At 45.0% G+C, this 26,357-nt stretch overlaps 1 protein-coding gene across 2 annotated transcripts in view; it reads right to left on the reverse strand.

Moving 5' to 3' along the window:
* PGBD5 (piggyBac transposable element derived 5) overlaps positions 1 to 25,903 on the reverse strand; it is a 67,358-nt gene extending 41,455 nt beyond the window's left edge. Inside the window, exons 1-2 of one of the 2 annotated variants that reach the window (XM_086745361.1) lie at positions 25,404 to 25,723; positions 25,207 to 25,319 (exon numbers count right to left, since the gene is read on the reverse strand). In XM_086745361.1, coding sequence (XP_086601487.1) covers positions 25,207 to 25,319; positions 25,404 to 25,645 — 355 coding nt within the window. In that variant the 5' untranslated portion in view covers positions 25,646 to 25,723. Of the gene's footprint in view, positions 1 to 25,206 lie in introns of both variants that reach the window. The other variant, XM_086745360.1, reaches the window with a different exon arrangement.
* Positions 25,904 to 26,357: the final 454 nt, after the last annotated feature.

Consider the following 26,357-nt stretch of genomic DNA (forward strand, 5'->3'; position numbering starts at 1 on the left):
GGATTGCCTAGCACAAAAATTTGATATAAATGATCAAAACATGATCCATACAGTGGAGTCACTTGGAGCTCAAAGCCAACCTACAAGCATGCCATAAATAAACCACCAATCCTCAAAAAGGCACTATAGTGGCTTTCTTAGACAAGAAGGAAGAAACTGGATAAAGTCCTTCCAAAGATGCTTCTCCTCTTTGACTGTAAGGGCCCTCTCAGCAGCCCATACTTCTGGGTGAGTTTTTACTAGGTCACCTTCCCCCAGAAACTTACTTAGCACCCTTGCCCGGGCACTCAGTAACATACACTCTTGCTCTACATTTGCTTTCAGTTAAATTTATTCCAAGCTATTTAGCAGAGTGTGATTTGACTTTTCCAAGCTCTGTAAGCAAGCATTTGACAATGCCTTCATGTCTGCACGTAATAACCGCAGTCACAAAACTTGTTCCAAACAGCTTATTCGAAAGGGCACTTTCTCTTCCCTCCCCAGCATTAAAAAGGATTGGTTTCCTCACAGCATCAATAACAAAGCACTCTGACTTCCGTCCATAGAGAGAATTAAGAGCCAGGTCTAAAAGTGATCCAAGAGCAGGTGAAAAAGGACTGAAAACCAGCGCACAGCTGCTCCGCACCGACTCTGTTGGAACGAGTTGGCCTCCACACCAGACAGCACTGAGTTATGTCAAGTTAAATAAATACTTCCTTTATTTAGCAAACCAAACAGTAAAATTTAGCAAAGTATTTAGTAAACTGAGGAACTTCCTGCAGTTCACCTTGTTTCCCTGCTATGTACTGGATCTGGATTCTCATTGCACTTTCTTCAGGGCAAAATTGTTGAGAGTCAAGTCTAACATGTCAACATAGCATAGATCAGGGACAAGTAATGTACCTGTTCCCACTCAACGTGATGGTGACTTCCCAAGGCCCAGCATGATAACCAAGGCGCCCTGCCCATTCCCGCTGCCCCACACTGCTGTACGCTAGCTCGCAGTTCAGCCTGGACAGTGTGAAGGACTTCAGTGGGGCACCAACAACAAGACTGGGATGTGAAGGGTAAAGGATTTTGGCTGTCACTTAACAGGTTACTATGTGTGATAAGACATTGTATGAAAATAATTAAATTTCTGAGCATCTGCAGGGGACCAAGCAGACAAGTCTTACGATCTTCCCATTGACCAAATGTCAATGCCATCAACAGCACTTGTCTGAGAATGAGAACATGTGAGAGATGTGGCAGTCTTCCATAGAAGTGCTGCTTGTTGTGGATTTAAGCCACTGTCAAAAAACATTTAATTAAGAGGGTATTTTTTTTGTTTACCACCATGTTTTAAAGCTACAAAGCCTTCAAGCTGTGACAAGTGAAGTAGAAAGAATAAAAAGCCCACTGCAAGTAATGTTGACACCTTTAATTATATACTTACCCAATTTCTGTGGTGAGATCTTACAACCTACCAGTCACCATTATCAACATCCAACAGAACTTCCCAAACACTGGTACAAGGTCTTACAGTTAAAACAATTTTAAAAACCCAGACACCTTAAAGCAGCAGAGTCAATGTTGAAACAGTACCACATCATGTCAGCTTACATAATCCTTCGCACATTATTCATTTGGCTGTGGGACTGAATAAGCTTGTTCCTCATTAGGATCATTCCTCCTGCTGCAGCAGCTTCCACGGCAGTAGTCCACTGGGCTTTCTTTTGCCGCTGCAGTTTTCTATTAACATTTTACTGCACTCAGCCATCAGAGCAGGTCGACCGCTCCTGACAGTCCAGCTGACAACGAGCATATCTAGCAGGTTGGAGACAACCATCAACATGCTGACTTCACACATCATCTGTAATAAAGCTTTTGGTAGATCACAGAGGAGTTACACATCTGGCTGTAGGTACAGCTGTGCACAATTATGAAATAACTCCACAAAGCAGCACGGATAGTTTTATGTCAGCACATCTTCCATTACCATCAGGGTGACCCTCATAATGAAATCCCAGAAGGCTGCTTTGGGTTGGTCTCCTGGGGACTGGCAACTCTTGCACATGCAGTCCACCTTCACATCTCTCTCCTGGGCTCCTGCTCTGTTCTAGTGTGCCCTGTTCACAAATACCATTACCCGCATACAGCTTGCTCCTTTCTAGCAGTTTAAAATAAAAATCCACTTATATAAGCATTAGCAATATTTGATGTCAGGACTGTGCCTCCAAAGAGAAGGATTTTGTGTTTGAAGAAGGGAAAACAGCCTAGTATGTTTTCCATGCAAAGCATCGGGACATTTAATTTATCTCTTGTAAATAAAAGTCAATAAGCAAGTGACGCAACTAATGAGATGCTGAAAGCCTTCACGTCAGCTCCTGCATTTACATGTAACACATACGTACGCCACTGAAAAATGAACCCTCTTCTTTCTGAGCAAGTCTCATGAGGAAATGGTTTTCTGCTTTCTTCAGAAATTGATTATTTAAAAAAAAAAAAAAAAAGGAATTTATCAACTGGAAACCCAGAGAGTTCAGTAAAGCATTAAACACAATCTTTTAATGCAAGAACATTCATTTCAGTACAGAACCTCCTAGTGATTCACCTCCATCCCACACAAACTAAGGTAGCTACAGTACCGGTCTCTGCAGTTTGCTCCCCAGCAGCTACAGCCTCCTCCTGAAGAGGACAGAGAGGAGTAGTTAGGGTAAGCACACAGTCCGCAAAGCATTCAGTGCTACTTCCCACGTACAGAACTAAGCACCTACTATTGCATCCGCTTGAGAGAGGGTGGTGAGTGGGGCACTCTTGCTGCAGCCCAGCCAGAAGAGCTCAAAACCCAGAATCCGCTTATGAAAGTTGGTGCTAGGAGCTCTATGGGAATGATACTCAGGCTACTTTTCCAAACCTGCTTCCTTTGGGCTGTATCGGCCTCCTCTGGATTTCACTGTTCTCTGTAGGAAAGCATGTACATGCATTTCCAGGTGAGCTTCACAAACTGACCAGTAACACATGGTTTCCCTGCTCTGCTTGCCCCAGACTGGAAGACAAAGGAACTTGTGTCACTTTAGAGGTCATAACAATAAAACAAATCAACACTCTGGTCACAGACACCCTGTACCATCCATATCAGAGAAGATCGTAACGCACTTGCATTTACACAGCTGCTTTTAAACTTGTAATTATCCCACTTTATATTCTCCGTGCTCCTCCCTAACACCCTCAAAAACCTCTGGACAAGCAGTTACAAACCGCATGTTCCTCACTGGTGCATTAGGCTTAGAGGCAGAAGGACAGCTAAGGAGATGCAAGTGGAGGTCATGTATTTGCAATCCTTGCTAGGGCCAGGGCTTCTTTATGCATGCACAGTATCATTTTGTGCGTTTTCTGTTTTCTTTTTGCTCCATTACTCCTGCCCCTCTTGTTAGATTGCCTTTTTCCATCCTTGTTCTGCCTGCCCTTAGAAGTGACCAGTGCCACGGGCTGTCTGAACATCTGAACTCAAAACAGCCAAGCGGATGGAAAGTTCAATAAATGACTTCTAGATACCATCAACATCAACATCCCTAACCCTCTTACCACATGTAGCATACATGACACATTCCACAGCACTCCAGCTGCTTAGGCTTCCTAGTAATTCTCAACTTCTCAGCTTTAAGAAACTAGAGCATTTCTTCAACTATGAAGCGTGGAGAAAAAAAATGCAATGATCTGTGCAAAAAGGTGGATTTACTACTTGCACTGCCTGTGTTAACTCTAGGGTGATGCAGACGTGTTTATAAACCACTGCACCCCAGGGAAGGCTTTCAGGGAGCTGTATCTGCAGAGAGCGAGCCAGAAGCACAACGCAGAGCTAAACAGCGCAGCGAAGTCAGAGCAAGATCTAGAAATAGCAGTCCCTCAGCAACACAGCACCGCTCCCACAACCTCTGCCCAGCTACTGTGCACAGCCAGCGTAACTGCTCAGCACCTGCGGCCCCACACCACGCTGCACAGCTGCCGGGGCACAAGCAGGCAGGAGCTAGGCCGTGGAATGAGGTTTGCAAAGAGCAGCATCACGTGTCTTCCTTCACAGCCTTTCAGGAGAGATGCTTTGTTACTTTGGAGACGAAGTTCATCTCCTCAAACACAGTCTTGGTACGCTGTACTCCAAGATAAGCCAGGGAAAGAATCTGGGGTCACCAGAGAGGCACTGCTTACTGGTAGGCATCCATCACACCAGATGACAGCTGCACTTGGAGATCATCTCCTCTCTTCTTGGGGGCTGCCAACATATGAACCAATAAAAGCTGAAAGACCCTATAGGATTTAACCACTGTAAGAACATACCTCAGCTTATAAAAGGAGGAAGTAGCTTGTATTTCTCATTTTGGACCTAGCAGCAGCAGAGATTTCATACAGCAGAGATTTTCAAATAACTTAATGGTGTGCTCACATAAATAAATGTTGTTGGAGTTGAAATTTGGGTCATTTAAAGTACTGTAGTGGAAGACAAAGCCAATAAATCTTTCTGCTACATATAAACCAGACCCAAAGATCAGTTCCTTGAATCTGCAGGTATAATTATACAGCATGCATCTGCAAGGTAAATTCAAATTAGTAACATGGGAGCAACCACTGCAAAGCGTGTCCTTCTGTCTGCAAAGTGTCAAGCACTGCACATTAAGGATTCCTACAGAGGCTTCCGGGCATTATCACAACAGAAGTAATAGCTTCCCATTCTGTAACCACAGATTAGGGCATTTATAGCTCGAGACCTCAGTGACTGGAGCTTCACACACGCCAGCTATATTCTTCCTCTTCTAGAAGGGTGCAGACTTTGCAGTAGGGTTCAGAACAGATCTTTGCATTACTATACCAGAGCTAAATCCTCCACGATTTGGAACAAAATGTCTGGAAAAAAAAGCCTGTGACTGATCAGAGGCCACAGGCAGAGTCAGCGGCGTGCTTACAGTAATGTTTTACTAACTCAGTAATAAGGATCTTTCTGAGTATGTTTTTTCCTCTGTAAGCCCTGGCTCCATGTCCTGTCCTGCATGCTGTTACCTACTTGTAGATTCATTTTTCTTAAAGGGGAAAGATGTAAGCTGCTATTTTCATATCAGGCTGGCTTATGATTTCATGGTATGATGAAGGAGTGTATTTATTCTGTGACAAGTGAATATTCTGTGAAAAGCTCCCATTTAAATAAGGGCTGTGAATTTTGACTGCTGCTCAAAGACAAAAGTGATGCTTCCCTTCCAAACTGCCTGCCCACCAAGCCAGAGCCAGTATTTCCTGAGTTCAGGAACTGGGAGTCAGCCTTCCTGATCTTTTACTCTGTGACTGGTATGCTCTGCTGTCTTGGGCGGATCATATAATCTGTGCTTCTGGCTTAGCCACGTCTCAGGCTGGCACTGGGACCTATGCCCTATTTTCCTTTGCTCTGTTCTGCGCATTCCCAGCCTTCCCCGGCTGCTTGCTGTTATGTGACCCTCACCTTCCCCAGGCTCCACTTCTCTGCTGCTTTCCCCACCCTTCCGCCTGTGTTTTTGAGACATTGCCATACCTCAAAGTTTCCCGTTTTCTTGGCATGTCACTTAAGTGATGAGATGAGGCTTATGTTAGTATGAATTCTTCAAGTCTACAACTGCTGTTTCTAAGGATACATGTTTTGAGACAAGGATTAGCTGTCGGATATAGCAGGCGGTCAGCTGGGTCAGTGTTGGTTAGGAGTGTGTCCAACTCTGTTACTTCGTTGTAAGTGACAGAATAAAGATCTGCAGACCTGTGGGAGCCAGCCTGTGGCTGCTCAAAAAGAAAAATTAGATGTCCCAGCCTCCTCTGGTTTTCTGTTCCACTTCTCTCCCTTACTCCCAAGCACTGGTCCAGGTGAATTAACAAAGTACTGACATCTACAGTCATACATTCATACATCATTTTTTCATTAAACCCTTCCTGGCAAGGAATATCTAATTAGCAGGTAAGCACGGATCAAACGCCATAACTACTAGTGAAGGAGGTCTGCTGCTGGAGACTTTTCTCTTTCATATTAAAGACAGTGTAATGTTACAAGAAAGTGTTGAAAGTTGTATTCCCTGCCTCTTCTCCTACAATCCACAGGTATGAGCATGCCACACCTACACCCACTTCAATCGTTCCCAACACAATGGAAGAAGCATTCAAAATCTTCAAGTGTGGATTTAAATTCTGTGGGCTTAAAAACAAAACACCGAAAAAGGTGACGTACATATTTCTGCAAATGCGCAAAGGCAGATTTTGCTGTTCTGTACAGCCCAGCTAGCCAGTCCACCAAAATCAATTTAATTTCATACCAGATGTGAAAACTCACATAGAGCTGCTGTCACAAGTCCCTTTCTTGCCTTGGCCAGTCCCTGCTGGCAAGGAAGTGCCCAACATCTCTGTTGAGTGCATCAGTGTTTATCTAGCACCACAAAATTTTCCACAAGGAAAACTCAATCCTCTAGATGCCTCACAGCCTCCACTTAAATAACAAACAACTGAAGGTTATTTAAGCAAGTCACTGCTCTTGCCTGGCAAACTCTTATTCCTTTTACTGTTACTGACACCCAAGCATCTCTGCCTCTTTCCATGGTGTTTTCTGGAAAGCTGAAACCTCCCTTCATGCCCTCACTGAGATGCTGCCTCAGTCAGGGGTCATTTATGAGAAACCCCAGTGTCAGATCAGCCTATACTGCTGCTCCAGCCAGGATAACAGCATTGCAGCTCTGGCATCAAGAATGCTCATCTGTTTCCAAACCTCCTTTCATCCTCTGCGTTGTTTTTTAAGCGCTCTTTGAATATGGAATCCCCCAGGAAAAGGAGTATCCAAGAACCTCGAGTTTTGATTGCTAAGTCTCTCCTCGCTCTCGTGGCTCTGTGTGCAGGAATAGCAAGGCAAATACAGGAGGAAAATACGTATATCCACAGGGAGCCTCCTGCTTCCTAAGCCTTCCAGACTTAACTGCTAGAGCTGGTTTTATATTATAGATTTGCTCCCTTGAATTGCCCTTCCACTTCCTCAGCTGCTTCTTGCTCCTTTCACAAAGGTCTCTCATTTAAGCAACATTTCTCTCCATTCATTCTTTATTTATGTTGATCACCTCATAAAATAAAATTAAGAAAAGTAAGAGACCTGCTGTGTTTCATTCAACCCCATCAGCTTATTCCATCATCGCTCATGTGGCTCCTTTCCTCCTCACTAACTGTGAATGGTGCTGAACAGGTAGCATTTTCCCTTCCACATCAAGAATTGATTACATTCCTCCCTAAGGGCCAGACTCAACTAGGTCTTAAGTGCTATAACCCCCATCAGTGTTTCAGTGGGGAGAGGGAAGACTTGAGATTATTAGCAAGGCTGGGCCTGGAGTTTTTATTACCCAGTGTCATCAAAACCTCAAGCCCACTAGGCAAACTAGAATGTTATTTATTTGCAGAGGAGACAGAAGACAGAGGAAGCAGGTGAACATACCACTTCTCATCACAGCGAAATCCTAGATCTGGGTCTGGTAGTACACCCAGCAAACAGAGGCAAGCCGCTCTGCAAAACCTCTCTCTCTGAGCCTGGACTGAAGAGGTCTGGCAGAGCTGGACACAAATGACCGCAGTCCTGCTTGCCAGGCACTGTCTGCTTGCCCACATATGAACATCATATCAAGATCCCTCCATAGGCCCTAGCACAGTCGTCTCCAACTGGTGTGCCCACTCCAGGGAGTGCACAAGACAATCTGTTTGGGTGCTGGAAGAAAGGGTTGGGTTTTTTTTTACTATTAAAAAATAAAATTTTAAAATAGTGTTTATTTCATCTTTATCTCACTCTTTTTACATTTCTATTTTTGTGTATGTTTTATAATGTATATAGTATATTAGTACAGTAGTAAATGTATACAATTTATAAGCAAATATACATAGATTGGGAGTACCTGCTCAAGAAACTTCTACTGGTCGATGTGCATGATCAAAAACGTTTGGAGAACAATGCTGCAGAATAGCATTCAGAACTAAAGCATCCTAGCAGACACAGCTCACCCTCACTTTAGCAGAGAGCTGGGTGTGCACTTGAATCCCAGAAGCTTCAGCTTCCACAACATACCTGTAGGTTTTACACCAGTATAACCAGTTTGCTTTGTAAAGGAGTCGTTTCCCTTTGCCCTCCCTAGAAAACTATTCTTCTTGTAAGAACAGGGAAGTGGTGGTATCAGTCAGAGGTATTTTTGTGTTGGTATAACAGTTTTCATGTCAGTCTGCTATTAGCATGTTACTAGACTGTATCATTAAAGTATGTGCTTATTTAAGCATGTGCTTAAATACTTCTCTGGATTCAGAGGATAATGTATTATATTAACATTCCTCAACACTCACCTTTGAGTTTTTTCAATTTGTGTCACTCACAAATCAAAAGGATGTTTAAGAGTCTTGTGTTTTTCTCTAGTGGAAATAAGTTTTCAGAGCACACACTCATTGTGCAGTCAGCCATGCACATTATTAATCCTATAAGCAAGACTGAGGCTGTAATATGCATAGTGATAGGAAAGGAGGGAAATGTCTTTTTATCATAAAAATCCTCTGTAGTCTCTCTTCCAGCCCTGCTGTCCTCCCTTCAGGGCCTTACAACTGACACTCAATAGCTTTTGTTTTTTTTTTCCTCAAACATTAGCAAGCAAATTGCAACTGATGTGTTCTTAATGAAACACAGGTTTTTCCTTTTGATCATGGGTCTTAATGTTAGTTTCTACCACTGATACTCAGATCTGATACCAAACTTACTACTGTTCTAAGTTTATAAAATGTTTATTAAAAGCTAATTAAATGCTATGTTTAGGGAGTCATCCAGTTACAAAACTTGCTATGGAGTTTTAGGCATGGAACTGTGTCAGGTGCTTAAACTCCTTGTATAACCAAAACAAACAGGTTGTACAAATATCAAAAGGGACTCCTTAAGAAATTTTTGAGACTACAGTTTGGGCGTTAACTGGCAATACTAGTCTCTTTTAGGGTCTCTTAGGCTGCAGTCCAGCAGAGAGCATTTGAGGCAAATACTCCACCTTGAGCTACAATGATCAAATTATTCTTAGGCACCAGTGCAACACTACACTGAAGTGCCTGCTTTTGAAGTGAGATTACGCATGTTTCTTACAGCCCAGGGTTGCTCCAAACAACTTATCGGTAGAAGTACTATAATGTCAAGTGATGCAGTCTGTACAAAACCAGGAATAACTATAAAAGAATAAGTAGAAATACAGTACCGAGTCCTTAAAGACACAGCAAGAGAGGCACTTAAAACTCTACTTAGAAGACCCAACTTCTTATTTGAGTCTAAAAGCTTGCTTACTTTCTCCTCCCCTTTCTAAATTACAGACAAGGCAACTTACAATGTTTGTCCACACCAGTGGTCAAAGAAAGCAAAACCTAGAATGTTCTATTGTTATCGTGTCTCCTTTCTTTAGGAAGCAAGCTCCACCAGGACGCAGAACAGTGAGTTCAACTAGTCTCAAAGAGGAAAAGCAAAGCAATAGCCACACAACTGCTTAAACAAACACAACATTTTGGGTTTTTTTATAGAAATTACCACTTGGCTTTGGCCGTATCCTCCTGCCTCTAGAACCAATGTCTGAGGGATATGGGACTCTAGGGTACACTGGGCAAGCGAAAGAAGAACCAGACATAGGGGACCCAATCCCCACCAATAGAGGTGAGGTAGGAGAAGGGAGAATATTCTTTAAATGCTTGCCACAAAGAATTGGGCATTAACATCTAAACTTCCATGAGTCTCTTCCACTAGGCAGCAAGAGCACAGATGCATTCACACCTCAGTCCCAATAAAATGCTTACTTAAAACTCTATACAGGGGCAGCTGACACCCCTAAGTGCAGCCTTAATCCTAACAGAGAGTTAATCATGGAACAACCAAACCCATAGAAAAGCACCATTCCTATTAGATCTGAAACTCAAGTTTTGCTGAGCTGCACACTGCATTCCTTCCAGCTTTCTAATGCTAAGTTTGATGTTGGGGTGGGTGTAACAGTTGTTCACATATCACATCTCCCACACACTCAGATCTGGAACATCAGCTGTAGTGGGTGCGGGGGAGCAGTGTGGTCAGGGGCATCTGGCCATCACTCTGGTATGTTAGAGGTACCAGCTGTCATCTTTATGTGACACTATGAATGCAAGAACAGGCAGAGTCTGGTTTCACATGGCCTTGTCTCTCAACATCAACTAGCTTTTTGATCGCAGCAGATGCTGTTAGAGCCTACAGGCTCTTCTCATTACAAACGTGCTGTCTAATAAGGACTGAACTCAAGCAAGTCATCTTTCAGCAAGGGCAGTTCAAAAGGCTGTGACCTCCAGCAGCTATTTTTGTATTAGGTAGTTGAGAACCCAATACCTGGAAGACCTTTACCTTATCCTCCCAAAGAAATGGACCTGGGCACATGGGGCAGAGCGAAATTGCCAAAAGTCTGGCTTACTAAGAAGCAGAATTTGAACCACGAATGCCTGCCTCAGACTACCTGCAATTTTAACAGGAACAGTGGAGACATGGTGTCCAGCAGAGCCCAGAAGAATACAGAAAAAAGGGAAGTTTTGTAATCACTAAGAACATAATGTTAAAATGTGAATTATCAGTAGGATCTATATTAAGACCTAAGAGAAACATTCATTTTTATGACAAAGGATTCTAGGAAGTGAAATACAATTTGAGAAACTAAATGCTGTAGCAGAGAAGAGCAGGTTAGGAAAAGGTTATAGTACAGATTAAAAGGATTCAGTAGAAATGGAAAGCTTCAAAGTAAAGTTTTGAACAGCTTTTGTTATACTTGTTTCTTGCTCCTTTTCTGATTAAAGTATTGTGCTGAATCGTTCTCCCTTTAGCCCCCCATTTCAGCTTAAAAAGAAAAAAATCCCATCTCCTTTTTATCCTAGGAAGAAAGCCGACATTAGAACAATTGGTAGTGCACTACTCGATGTCAAGCTGCTCCAGGTCAATACTCAGACCCCTTTTGAGTCAACCTTTCAGCAAAAGACCCGAAGAAAAAGGCACCGTTTGTATTTTAACATTTCAGTCACTCAACTGCAATATCTGCCCATAAAATGCTATCTAATGCTTCTGCTTCAACATAACAATAGAAACGGCTGCTTTTAGAAAGAAACTAATGCTCACTTAGTTTCTTTTCATTGATTCGGGGAGTGATAGCCAACAGCCAAAAAGACAAGAAAAAAAAGAGTTAAACTGTTAAATCTCAACAACAGCATTAACAGTGTCAAGTCCATTTCATATTCCTAGAACAACTTCATATTCAGTACCCACTTTGACAGTACCAATACAAAAATATCCATCACTGAATATTTTACACCCACCATCTGTCCCAGAAAGCAAGCAGGTGCTTGCACTATAATTTGCAGTTAACAGAGCTCAAAGTGGTTTGTATTTGCCCCAGTCTGATGAGATTGTAGGATTAGGTACTTCTGGCTATACTCTCACTCCTCTTAACCAGAAACAGAAAGATCCAAATGCTCTTTAACCAAATAAAATGAGGACAAAGGGGAAGAAGGAGGAAGTGAGGCCAGTGCAATTTTCAGGACACAGAGATTCACGATAACCTAGTCATGCTTCAGCTGTCCGGGCAAGAATTTCGCCTTCGTTTTCAAGGCCGCTAATGAGGTTCATAAGAGAACAAGTTTCATGAGTCTGAGGGCAGGACGTCAGGACACGCTACAATACCTATGGCAGAGACAAAGACATAAAAAATACAGATTTTATTGTTTAGTGTATATTTTTGTTTCTAATTCTCAAATACTAGGCATCCCATAACAAGAACCTAACTGAATCCAAGTTCAGGGTAACACATTAAGCTGAGAAAACAAAGGCTTTCAAAGAGAAATAAGAGACTTGGAGACTTTAAACTTGCTACTCTGATCTCAGTACTCCTCAAAGACAGAACAGATTTCGGAGGAAAGCCTAATCAAGCACATGAAGACAAATGCAGAGCATTTTTATCATAGACAGGTCACCTTAGAATCATTTTTAGCAGGTAAGCTTCTAAAATGTTACTTACAGGATAGCTGAATTTGTTCTGTTTCTAGCTAGGTACTTGTTAATTGGCAGCAACAGGGATGAGTAAGAGTATTAATGTCTCCTTCTTACCCAGATCCTTGACTGAGAGGAGTTGTCTGGATGAAGGTAGGTGACTTTGTGAAAGAGATAGTTTCACTTTTCACTAGAACATGGAACTAGAACCAAGTGTATGATCAAGACACTCATGGGCAATGCTGGGCTAATCATCCTACTAGATAGTAGCTGGATTTGTTGGCCAAAATAAATCTTACAGACCAACAATGAAAGGGTTTTTTTCTAATTATCTGCTCAAATCAGAGATAATCTCTTATTCTGCAGAAAAGTGATGTACAACTGACTTCTAAACCAGTGATTTTCAAGGTAGCATTAGGCAGGTTTTTAATTCTCTTTAGTGGAGACAGTAACATATTAGTACCTTTGAACAAGAAACTAAAATACCTTACTTGGAACCCTGTGCAATTTGCCAAAGAGTTGATTCTAAGCTGGGAAAGACAGAGAACTACTACTAAAAGAAGTAGGGGTGCATTCTTGCAAGAGAAGATTGTGAAGAAACCTGTTACTTTCTCATTTTTAGCCTAGGGAAAAAAAAACCCAGCAAATCTCTTAAATATACTTGAGGTAAATATCAGGAAAAGAGAAGACTTAGTGCCAATAGTACTCTTTGCAACATGAAACAATTTTTCAATGCTCACAAAGAAGTGAAGAAACAACCTTCTGATACCCAATCCATGAACTGGAGAAGCATGGAGTAGACATGGAATCATAGAATGTTTAGGGTTGGAAGGGACCTTCAAAGGTCATCTAGTCCAACGCCCCTGCAAGGGGCAGGGACATCTTCAACTAGATCAGGTTGCTCAGAGCCCCATCCAACCTGGCTTTGAACGTTTCTAGGGATGGGGCATCCACCACCTCTCTGGACAACTTGTTCCAGTGTTCTACTGTTGTTCTTTCTTGCCAAGACATCTGTTACATGGTCATCAGTTATTGCAGGCATCTGGACTATGGCTTAGCTGGGCCTGTTCCATACCTGTGCTTGTCTTCCTCCACGTATTCATCCTCATGGTTTACCGAGGTTTGGTTTGGATTCAGCTGCAAGGAGGCTCTTCAAAAAGAGTCATGGACAAAGGCCGGTACAAACCTAGGCACCACTGGATGATGCAGTGACTAAGTGCCTCTAAAGCATATTATGGCTCATCTCACAAGTGTTTGGGTAGCGTTGTATCATGGCATCCCTGGTATGAGTGTTTTTAACACACAGGAGGCAGCTCAGAATTAATAATTTGAGTAGAGATACAAGATTAATGGGCATACAACTCATTACAGTAGAAGTGAGGATGAGAACAATACCCTAAGTAACTGTCAAGTGTGCCTGGGCCATTTTTCTGGGCAAAGGGAAGTTTAACGGTAATGGATCAGGAAGCCTTCTGTGAGCACACAGCTCCTTCCCACAAGCTATACAGCTTTCTCCCTGCTCCCAGAGCTGACACAGGAGATGCAAATAGCAAGTCTTTAGTATAGCACTCCAACATACAACTTGCCACTAATCAGCTTCCCTACTATTTGCTTTTACCTTAACCAATCTAAAAGAGAGGAGAAGAGTGCTGGAAGGGACTTCAGAATTCCTTCAGTCCAGGCCTCTATCCCCTTTCAGCACACATACCGGGTGTCTGTCTATTACAACAGGTTAGTGCCACTTGTGCTTAGGTTCCAGTAACACACCTCGTGTCTTCTGCAGCACTGCATGGTCTGACAGTTTCTATTATGTCTGATTTAATTATCCATCAATTCAATTTATATTTGTTATTCTTTACATCAGATTTTCAGACCAGACAAGGCAGATAATTCCCTTTCCTATAATAGTCCTTATTTATCCATATGGCCACTTAGCTTAAAAACAAAATACCGAAAGGTGGCCCAGTTAGTAGATTTTGCTGCTTCTCAGTCCTTTCTCTTGACATTTGACTATTTGCTTCTCACCTGGGTTGGTGACCCAGACTGTCTCTCCAAAATGGCAAGCCAGTCTCATCGCAAGTCTTGTGCACTCTGTTTAAATATCTGGAGAGGATGCTTGCCTTTTCACAACAACATGACACTGAGTCACATTTGTCTGGTGTTCAGCTTCAACCTCCAGTTCCTTTTCCACCTAAACAGTTCTTCCCCTCCATTTTCCACTTCTGCTGTTAGTCACTGCTGCCTTCACACTAAGCATTTCTCTCTTGCATCATGCCCTTTTTCCCCCCCTGAGCTATTTCAGGCTGTCAAGACCCTTGCAAATTCTCAGCCTGTCCTCTAGTGTACATAACTTCATGTTATCTAAAAGTTGTAAGTCCACCTCCATTCCGGAAGGCAGTTTCAGATTCTCATTAAATTAAAAATAAAAAAATTCTTCCATCAGAACATTTACACTTTTGCCAGATCTTTATGCAACACATTTTTGGAGATACTGGGACAGATCTTCCAGAATTCAAATGGAGATAGAAACAGACATTTGCAGTAATGACAATTTTAGTGAGAATACCTGACAGGGATTAGATGGGATTTATTCAGTTCGATGTTTCCGCATCTGCCTGCTTCTCCCAGCTATGTATTTTAATTTCTGCAAGGTTAGTTGCAACAGTTACAGTGTAATGCAAAGCACAATGTAAAACTCAGAGCTAGTAATGCAGAGGTGGTTCCTGCCTCAAAAATTTGCCTCCAATTCAGTACAGAAAACAAGGAGATAAGTCTGATGGAGAACGCAGTGACTATGGTTGGCCTCTGCAAGGCTCAGATAGTTCCTAACCATGCACAGGCACCAAAACCACCACAACCTGGTCCCTTGTTTCATACATGAGAAGTAAACACCAAAGGTAATTTGAACCAGAAGGAATTTGCAGGGCACCTATGAAATAGAAAGGTAACAAGGCAACAGCGCTGTCTCCCAGTCGCTCTGTGGCAGCAGCCAGGCTCTCCATGGCTGAGGGGAGGGCTGGCTCCCAACAGCCAAAGCTGTATGGACAGGGTGAACAGAGCCCGGAGCCACTGGGAAGTGGGCTGGAAGGGCGACCAAATGAGCCCTGCCAAATTCCTTCTCCACACCTTTTTTGGGGAAAAGACATTACAGAAAGTCACGGCTTTTGCCAAAGAGTTTGTTTCAAGGAGCTGCTGCCAGTGCCCCAGGGGCACCACCATGCCCGACTGTTCCTGCCCAGCCCCCATGGCCCAGGGCCTCACGTCAGCCCCTGGGGCCGTCAGCCCCTGCCTCAGCTCCCCACAGCCCTGCCCATCCATCTGCCCAGCTGAGTTGGGCCCACCTGCAGGCCCAAATCCTGAGCCAGCCTCAGCCTGTCCCCAGGGAAGGGCCTGACGCCCAAGGCTGCCTCAGTGCCCTCAGCTGCCATTGTCCTGGCTGGGGTGGTAGGACAGGCCCTGACTGCCAAGCCCTGCTCTGACAGACCTCCATGGGGAGCCCCCATAGCACCCAGCCCGCAGGGAGCCCCCAGACCCCACAGGGCACAATGACAGGGAGCTGCTGTAGAGGTTTGACAAGCTATTTTAGACCATCTCTGATGTCAGTTTAAGTGTGAGTCATTACCCAGTAGTATAGAAGCAGACAAAGGCAGGCCTTTTTTGAGAGGGTCATTCCTTATTTATCAAGTACGACCCCTAGAGTGGAAAGAGCAGGATGTCGTTTACTCCAAAACCCATCACTCTTTTCCCAATGGGGGAGATTCCTGATATGCTTAAAGCTGCCTCTCCTTTCCTCACCCTTAAAAGAAAAGGCTGAGAGTATTTGCAGCAATGTTAGCACCATGAAAACAGCTACAGAACACTCAAAGGCACTCCCAGTCTTACTGCTTAATTTCTGTTAATCTCAAAGAGAATGACAAGAGTTAATTAATGCAGATCTCACAAGTAGAAACCTTCAGACATTGTATTTTAATACATAATAGGACAAGTTTGTAAGTAAAGAATAACTACGGAGCCTAAGAAATGGGAGAAAGTCTTCAGTTTAAGGAGGACATCCAATTTAGTGATCCCATTGAGGAATACAGTCCAGTAAACAAGAAGCTCTTTGAAAGACTAAATAAGAATTTATATCCACCTATGTATTTATATCCATAATGCAACATATCCACCATGACAGATGTAAGAACATCTTACATTTTTCAAGATCATCTCAGGAATTTCTTGCCCCAAACTAAAGGTTTCGTTGTCAGCCGGCCACTGCAGCAAGTGAAAGTTCATGAACCACCACCCTGCCCTCCAGAAAAGGCTGGCCACCTCTTGCCTTGCAGTCCAGTTGAAATGTTTTCCCTGTACTGGAGCAGAATAAGTAAAACTAGATCCCCCTCCCAAATGCCATAAGCCACATGCATAAGTGCATTCCTGTATGAGTTTCAATACATCTAACCTCTTCAAAGTAGCTTTTCTGGGCATGAACTGAGAAGATTATCGTTGCCCAAGTCCTGCATCAGCAGGGTGCTTCCAGCAGCAGCCAGCCCCGTGACATCAATGGGAACAGCCACACGCCCACAGCTACATGCTGACCCCAGACTGTGAACCTACAAGTGCTACCCACTGGGAAGTTAGCCAGCATCTACCTTTCAACAAAGTAGAGATGACTATAGGCTCTCGATAGTCAGACTTTCCACAATAGTGAATCTGGTAACTATAGAAAGATACTCTCATTTTTTTTCTCAAATTTAATCTTTCATACACACCCACTTCTCTGCCATATGAAATCAGAAATGAATCACAGTTATAACAGCAGCTGCTTTAAGTCTTTTTTTCTGTTTTTTCTTAACTAGAAATAACACTTCCATTTGTGCCCACTGATGGGCTTGCTGTATCTTTTATCTCAGCCCAGTAATCTTCCTGTCCAACGCACAGCTAATTCCTCCCATCCATACAGACATACATTATATTCTTTGCTTCTGTCTCCTGTGTATCCCCCTCCGACATGATTTTTGCATCCTTACAGTGTGCCTCACTGACTGTACTTCAGCTTGCCTAGTTTTCAGCTGCACAGCTACAGCTTTGTATTGTTTGCTGAACAGAAGTTGCTTGGTTTTGTTCTTTGTCCTTCTTAACGGCAAATACAGTTTGTCAATACAGGTCATGTGAATCCCTCATGTTGTACAGGAAAGCAGAATCAAAAGCATGTTTTCTGTCATGTGCCATTAATACCGGCTGTCTTCACAGAAAATCAGGAGATAATCCAGGAGTAATTTATACAGAGCCAAAACAAGCTAAGGAGCCTTCCAAGCCTATTTCCCTGCAGTCCCTCAGTAAGAACACTCTGGCTTCATTTTTAAGAAAGATTCACTCAGTTACGTGTCCATTCGTTTTCAGATAGAGCCAGTGACTGATTAACATCCTGTTCTTTAAGGAACATGAAGTGGGAGCTTGGATAAGCTCCTAGAAAGGATGCCTTGCCACAAAGAAGTGGAATGTCAAATGCTAGTGTTCTTATGCATTTGTCTTAGCCATGCATTCCTTTTGAGTCGATCTGTGCTGTTTTCTAACAACTTGCCCAATTTTTGGTGGTGTTCAGAAGGTTGAGGTATTTCAGGGATTATATTCCACTGACCTCTAGATAAGATATGTAGCTGCATCCATTATTACCTTCCCTTTGGGAAGCACCTTCTATTTCCAAACTGCTAAAGCCATCTACTCCAAAATTTTGGAAGCTTAAGCACGGGAGAGAAACCGAACACCTACATGAACTAGCATGTTTAAGAGAAATTTCCAGCTTTTTTTAAGTCTGCGGCACTCAGGACAGCTTCCTGTGACCTAGCAGTCTATAAAGAATTAGCAATCAACTCCATTATTAGTTTCCTTATTAGACTCAGTAGAGAGGCTCATTTCCTCTCCAGGTTGACTTAAAGTTATGCAGACAAGGAAATTGTTTGCTGTACTGTTTCTGTGATGTTGACAAAAGGACATGAGTAGCTGTAGGAACTAATCTACTTCTTTTAAATGACCCCATCAATAGCTGCAAGGGGAAAAGACTCATTTTATGCAGTAACAGATCTAGGAGTAAATACGCTTTTTCTCTGTAAAAGGCTAGATGGTGTCTATGGAGAAGACCTTGATCTGCAGTTCTTATAGACTTTCATGTCTCAAATACAACAAAACTTATTTTCTGTATACAAGCAGAGAAGAATAGATTTTGCTGTGAAGTTTATCAACACTAGGTTATTCCCCAAATGCACATTTAATAGCAGAGGTATAGGCAAAAGAGGGAAGGTAACACAGACAGCTGAGTTGCACTAAATTTTAGAATCAATAAGGCTGTCATGTTGTGTACTTGATTCACTTCAGTGATGACAGAAGCAGGCAAATATGCTATAAACCCAGTAAAATCACCTGAAAAGCCCATTTAGATTTTGTAAGACGTAGGAGATATTAAACATTCGCATAATTCACTTATTTAGCAAAACTGCAAACCTTTAAGTCATCCTATAAAGGCTCTGCAAAGTAACAGTATACGTCTTTGATGTATTTATCATATCTTCCTAGAAGTGCAGAGATGTTGTCATTATACGTAATTTCTATTTAGAATGCAAGAACAGATTATATAGGTATCCAATTTTTTTTTCCCAGTATTTTCCATGGTTATGCAAGTCAAAAGCAGCTAAATTCTCTCATGACATAAGTACGCAAGAAGTCACATCAGCGGCACTTTATCCACTTACAGTCAGAGAATTTGACCCAGATATTTCTGAAGCAGAATCTGCCATAAGTGACTAAGTAGCTTTCAGAGCGTTTCTTCCACCTCTGGAATCTTTAAGTACTGACCTCAACCTAGTAAGACTAAAGCCTTCAGATTCTCTTCAGGCCTTGAACGAAGATCACCACCACTGTTAGACGGTGCCATGTATATGGCCCAGCCTGACCCAAGAGCTCTCCCTTATGCTGGAATGCTGCCTTCCCACCTGCCTTTCCACACCGTTGGGAAAAGTATGTGCATTGGATCTCCCCCTACGTTCTGCAAAGGCTTTCCACACCTCTCTGCCCAGTTATGATTCATTCAAATAACAGCTAAATGCCTTTCTCCCCTTACCTGTATCACTTTCTTCTCCTTTGATTATTTAACTTTAAATGAATCGTTTAGCTCTGTTAAAACTATTTAGAACACAGGTCAAATGAGTAACTCCATGTTATATCAATACATATTGTATTGTATGATTCACTGGAGACTAACTTGAAGGAACTAAGTTAATTTTCCTTACTTAACATTCATAAAATAACAACACTACTGAAAAGAATCCTATCAAGAGTGAAGTCTTATCAGCTGACATGCAAACAGACACTTGTGATTAAATGTCAGAAAAGCCTTTTTTACTGTGAAGGTGGTCACAACTTGGAATTTAAAGCTGTGCCTTCCCTGACTTTAGCTGGAACAAGCAGGCTCATTTCATCTCTCAGATAATACACCCTTCCTTGTGCAGAAGATTCTCTCTCATGTGGCAGCCATGATGGAATAAATGACTGTTTCTCATAACCTGGTCTTTCTGGAAAAGAACATTCTCATTTAAAAAAAAAAAAACAAAGTACTTTAAATATTTATTTAAATCTCTTCAAGGTGACAAAGAGAGCTTGATTGCTATATGTGGTCTATGCAACTTCTTCCTGAGCTCACGCTGTTCTATTGGAGTGTGTTCTTCAGAGATGGTAACTTACATCACATTTAGTGTTTCAGAGAAATACTCTGGAAATCCATAAAAAGCTAGTTACACTTTCTAAGTGCAACTTGAAGAGAAGCTGCTATGCTCTTTCAGCAAGGCACATTCTTAACATTTTGTCCTCCAGTCTAGGCTTAAGAACAGAGTTTGGAGGGCATAGAAAATGAAGAAAACAGTAGCACCAATTGGCTGTAACTTTGAGGACTTCAGCATTAACTTTTGCTCAGATTTCCCTGCTGTTGCTGCCACCCTAAAACATTACCCCTAACAACAGGAAGTGCTCTTACATCTAAGGTCAAATTTTCTGGTTGCTGAACTGTATCGATATAGGAAGCACTGGACCCTAGGAAGAGAATGCCAGCTACACCAATGCAGGAGCATCAAGCTGCTGCAATACCAGGATATTTGCCCCTTCTAAGATCCTCCACAAAGAAAAACCAGAACCAATAGTGCCTCCGTGTATTAAGAAACATTTCCAGGACAGATTACTGAGCTAACAGGGAAAGGCATCACCCACAGCCACACCACTCTTGAAGGAAGGAAGAGCACACCAATTAAATCTGAGGCGGGAGCGACCAGAAATGAAAGGTTTGCATTGAGTTACCGGCACTTACTAGCTTGTCACTAAAGTAATAATAGTTGGAATCATAGAATGGTTAGGGTTGGAAGGGACCTTTAACGGTCATCTAGTCCAACCCCCTTGCATGGAGCAGGGGCATCTCCAACCAGATCAGGTTGCTCAGAGCCTCATCCAACTTGGCCTTGAATGTTTCCAGGGATGGGGATAGTTGCTCACTCACTCTCTCCATTTCAAATATGCTGTCCCTGTTCTAGCAGCAATTTGGTTTCTTATTCTTTCTGCACTTCCACAACTAGCTCTGTCCTGCCCTCAAAAGAAAGGAAGCCAGAGGAGCCCCAGCCACCCCTCCTTTCAAGATTAAAGTACTGTTTGGGCAGAGGTCAGACCTCCTTTCCTAGAAGCCTATCTATTTGTAGGTTCACTTCCCAACAAATCAATTCTGTTTCCCCTTCACAGTAAGGTTTGGAGAGAATGAGGAAGATGCCAAAACATGCCTGGATCCAACATCCGATCATAGAATGGTTAGAGTTGGAAGGGACCTTCAAAGGTCATCTAGTCCAGCCCCCCTGCAAGGAGCAGGGACATCCCCAACTAGATCAGGTTGCTCAGAGCCTCATCCAACCTGGCCTTGAATGTTTCCAGGGATGGGGCTTCCACCACCTCTCTGAGCAACCTGTGCCAGTGTTCTACAACTCACATTGCAAAAAACTTTTTCCTAATATCCAATCTAAATCTACCTCCCTCTATTTTAAAACCATTACCCCTCGTCCTATCACAACAGGCCCTACTGAACAGCCTTTCCCCATCTTCCCTGTAAGCCCCCTTGAGGTACTGGAAGACCGCTATCAGGTCTCCCTGGAGCCTCCTCTTCTCCAGCCCCAACTCTCTCAGCCTGTCCTCATAGGAGAGGTGCTCCAGCCCTTTTATCATCTTCGTGGCCCTCCTCTGGACCTTCTCCAACTGGTCCATGTCCTTCTTGTGTTGGGGGCTCCAGAACTGGGCACAGTACTCCAGATGGGGTCTCACCAGGGCAGAGCAGAGGGGGAGAATCACCTCCCTCGACCTGCTGGCCACACTCCTCTTGATGCAGCCCAGGATGCGGTTGGCCTTCTGGGCTGCAAGGGCGCATTGCCGGCTCATGTTGAGCTTCTCATCCACCAGCACTCCCAAGTCCTTCTCCTCAGGGCTGCTCTCCATCCATTCTCCGCCCAGCCTGTATTTGTGCCTGGGATTGCCATGACCCAGGTGCAGGACCTTGCACTTGGCCTGGTTGAACTTCATGAGGTTGGCACGGGCCCACCTCTCCAGCCTGTCAAGGTCAATGGATGTCATCATCCTTTTAAACACACATAGAATCATAGAATAGTTTGGGTTGGAAGAGACTTTCAAAGGTCATCTAGTCCAACCCCCCTGCAAGTAGTAGGGACACCTTCAACTAGATCCAGTTGCTCAGAGCCTCATCCAACCATGACTAGTTAAAAAAAAAAAAAAAAGGGCAGAATTGTATTTTAAAAGTATTTTCCTTCTAGGAGTCACTTTATAGATAGTTGAAAAAAGGGGAAATTAGTGTATGTGATAAATGGTATTTATTTATCAACGTCTTAAATCTATCCATTGCTCTTTGTTAACTGAAACCTGATTATTATTCACTCTATACAATTTTTTTTTTTTTACACTGAGGGTGGTGGAACACTGGAACCATGCTGACCTACTCACAGACCTGCTGTAGCCAGGCAGTCTTTGTGAAGGGATGGCATTTCAGCAACTGCCTCCAAGACCCCCTATCCACTACTCACATCCCAGTACCTCAGAACTCACATTACTGCTCTGATATTTTAATCAGAACTACACAGTGCCACTGGTTATCAGTTTAAAAAAACCAGGGCATCGCAATATGGTTGCAATTTTTCTCAGCAACTGAATAGAATGATTTTGCAGAGTAGCTTAACTGGAAATAACACGAAGTGCCAGCAAGCCATCTGTTCTAACCTCTGCGTTAAAGTTAACAGCTGTTTTGGATTTCCACAAAGGAAGTCAGATAAAGCTATTCATGAGGGGTTTTTCCCCTCCAGGGAGTCTAAGCACCCACTATTTTTATTAAATGGAACAGAAACAACAGTAACTGGAGGCAGAAAACAAAAGTCAGGGACACGAGCAGCACAGCATTGTGTAGCAATGCCATCCAGCCACTTCTCTCCTGACACAGAAGTTAATCCAGACCTTGCCTGGTTTGTCAGAACCTGACACACAGGCAAGGCAGGCATCACCACGAACGCAGTGACTGACTGCAGATTGAAGACATGCTGAACCATCCCACACTGCCAGCAGCCCCCAGAACACCTGGGTCTCTAGAGTGTTTTAGAGATGAATTATCTTTAGCCTGTTTGCATTCAGGACTAATTCTAGGGATGGATATAATACTGTTTTAAGACATTAGTTTAATATTGAGGCTGGGGAGGGAAAGGCAGTATTAAGTAATTTACTCAATTAAAAAAAAAAAGGAAAAAAAAAGAAAAAAAAAGGAAGTGATAGTATTTTTTCCTTCTAGTTAAAAAGACCACAAGAGTTTTGTAAGCGGCTCTTCAGCTTTTTCTTGGGTGCTTTAACTCATTCTCATTAGCTAACTTAAACCTTTTTCTCCTCTGCACCTTCCCTTTCAGGAAGGGGCAGTCTCCCAAACCAACCAATTTGACACTAGGTTTGATCCTAGTCCGATTCAAGCATTTATTTACAGCATTGACGTAGCTGAAGTCTCTTGAGACTTCAGTCCACAAGGACATTTGTCTTCTGGCATCAGATGATGGCAGGAAATGCCACTAGGATTCTTCCCTTGAGATTCTGACCAAAAGACTGCACTTGGAAGTTTTGGTGCTACTCTAAGTTTTCTCTCTGTCTCATGAAAGCCTCTTCCTTTTAAGCTCAGAGCCTAGAAAGGATTCTCATATCCAAAACATTTGATCTGAGAATACGGTTTTCTTAGGGCTCTGTGTTTGACCCTGCATTTCTTGCTTCTACTCCATTAGTGACTGAAAGATGTGCTGTCACTGCAAGGGACAGCCGTCTTCACCTCAGAGACCTTTGCCTCAGCGAGTATGGATCCGAACTCTTGGGTCAGAAGAGTGACCAATGAAGTGACAATGGTGTCAGTAGAAGTATGCTTAGTGTGACTCCAGTTATGACATATGCATGGCCTAAAACCAGCCAACCTACAAACTAGAATTATAGGAGCCTAGTCATATACAATGCTTGGAATTTGAGTAGCCAAAAAACCCCATATGACATGCTTCACATAAATCAAAGCACAACACTAACTGAACTTCAGCCAAACCAAATCACAGTATGCAGCATCTCTCATCATCATGATCAACAGAATGAAAGGGCAGCAATCTCTTCTCCATCTATTTCTAGAAGGAAATATCCACAGCAATACTCACACATCTTCCTCAAGAGAAATCTGCACCTGTATCTGACAACCATAAATCCTCCTTTGAAATAAAGACTCCTTTATTTCAAAGGAAGAATGAATTACTGAATAAATAGGTTATCAGCTTAATTCTTTTCCAAACCAGCATTAAAATGCTAATCCCAGTTCTGTCTACATCAAAATGGATATTACTGTAAAGTAATGAAATGAAGAAATAAGCCAGCAAAGGCAGAGAAATTAAGTGATAACTGATGCTGAAACAGCATCACACTGTGAAGCGTATAGTCCAGAACCGGATCTCAGATATGCTTATGAATAAGAATCATCAATAAAACTTGCAGAGTTCTTTAAAGAGGCACACCAGCTTGATATTGAAATATTTTACAGTGTCTATCTATTTCTAGAAGTAGACACAACTTCTGTTCGCACATCTGTCAGAAGCACAACAGAACTTTCTCTGGGCTCCAGTGCTAGCTCCACCTTATGCCCCCATCCCAAGCTGCTTCCTCAGATAGGTTTCTACCTGGCCCACTGCACAAACTTCAGCACACTGCACCAAGTCTGGCAGCACTCTTCTACATTTACCTTTTCATTGCGAAAAAGAAGGAATTAAACACTACACACAAAAAAAAAAAAAAAACCAACAGTGAAGACAAGCAATGTTAAGACAGGCAAGCCATCAGCTCAGTTGAGGATGACATCAATCATCACATGCATATGAGATGCATATGGTGGGTTTTTTTGGTATCCCAGCTCTTCATCACCATTAATCTTTTTTACCAAAGCCTTGCTGCTACACAGTTGACTTGGCTGTTGAGGCCTGCGGACAAATACCTTACAATGGCTCCGCTGGAAAACCAGCAGCGCAACTTGCTCCACAAGCCATTCCATGGAGTTCTCAACGCTGCGCACTGCTGCTGTGTGTCACTTCACCACTCTCCTGGCAGTCACTCCAGCCAAAAACCATGCAAGATGGGTTACGGTTGGGGACGGCTGCCCCAAAAGCCCTGCAGTCGGAGGGAATCCCAGCCCCGTTCCCAGAGCCCTTCCGCACCGCGGATCACCCGCACTGCCCCGATCCGCCGCTTTCCCCACCCGTAAGCGGGGACGAGGGAGCCACCCGCCGCGCACCGGAGCGCAGCCCAACGCGGGGCCTGCGCAGCGCACCCCGCCCCGGGGAGAGCTTGCCCGCTTCCCCGCGGGGCTGCGGGGAGCCGCTGCGCTCGGGGCACGGCTCCAGCGCCGGGGAGGGGGTGCCTGTGACTAAGCACTGCCGGCCTCCCCTCGCCCTGGCCGCACCAGCAGCCCTGACGGCAGGGCCGCTCCCGGGAGGGCACCGGGCAGGGCGGCACCTGTCGCCCCCCTCCCACCCCGAGGCCAGGGGCCCGGCACCAGCCCAGGCCGACAGCCGGACCCGCAGGGTTTCTTCCCCTTCGCGACCCAGGCCCCGGCGCCGCCCGGCCCGGCCCCACCGGCCCCCCCGCCGTACCGCTGCCATCCTTGAAGTGAGGGGGTGGGACGTCTCGCAGCGAACGAGTCCAGCCCCCCTTCTCCGCTTCCTCCTCCTCCTCCTCCATAGGGCCGGGGCCGCCCGGGACGCCGCTGCCGCCGACCTGCCGCTGCCTCCGCCGCTCCGCCGGGGTGGCCGCCGCCCTGGGGGCGCGGCGCCGGGCCGCCCTCCCCCGCGGTCCCGGCCCCTCCGGGCGCCCCTCGCCTTCCTCGTCGTCGTCCTCCTCATCCTGGGAAGAGGCGGGGGAGCGGGAATCGGCCGAGGTGCTGTAGAAGGGGTTGCCGCTGCTGTCCTGGCCCGACTCCCCGAAGACGTCGTCGGAGATCTGCAGGCTCTCGTAGCGGGAACGGGCCGCCTCCAGCAGAGACAGCGCCTTCCTCCGCGCCGGCCCGCCGCCGCCGCCGTCCTCCGCCATCATCTCGGCCGCCGCCAGCAGCCGCCCGCGCTCCCCTCCGCCCGGCTCGGCCGGGTCCTGCGGCCGCAGGCAGCAGCCCAGCAGCAGGAACGGCTCGGGCACGGCGGCGGGCAGGCAGGGAGTGGGGGGAGCCCCGCCGCCTCCACCACCACCGCTGCCGGGGCTGAGCCCTGCCTCCCGCTCCCGCCCGCACCACCCGCCCCTGTGTGTGTGCAGGGACATGGGGGGAAGGAGCCAGCTCAACATCTCCAAGTACCACATCCAGCCAATTACCGCGGCAGTCCGCGCCCGGGAGGTGGGGTTATATGGGCGCCGCGGGTCTGTGCGGGCCGCCCACCGCCCGCCCCGCCGCCCGCCGCCGCTCCACCCATTTAAAACCACAGCGACGGCCGCCGTGGGGTCGCTGCTGCCGCCGCTGCTGCGCGCCGCCGCCGGAAGGGGGGTCTCTGCGCTGGCCCCCCGGCCCCGAGCCCCCCGCCACCCGGCCCCGAGCCCCCCGGCCCACGGCCCCGGCCCCGGCTCCGGCCGGAGCTGTCCGCCCGCCGCGGTGCTGGAGCCGGGCAGGGCAGAGCCGGCCTCGCTGCCTGCAGGCCCCTCAGTAGCGCCCGGTGTGCGGGGAGCGGGGTGAAGCGCTCCCACGGGCAAGGGGCTGCCGGCGTGGGTCCCCAGGGTCCCGCGCAGCCGAGGCCTCTCCAGGGAGGAGGAAGGTGCTGAG

Source organism: Chlamydotis macqueenii, chromosome 3, assembly GCF_036417535.1.
Source record: "Chlamydotis macqueenii isolate bChlMac1 chromosome 3, bChlMac1.mat, whole genome shotgun sequence".
NCBI classification, from domain to species: Eukaryota; Metazoa; Chordata; class Aves; order Otidiformes; family Otididae; genus Chlamydotis; species Chlamydotis macqueenii.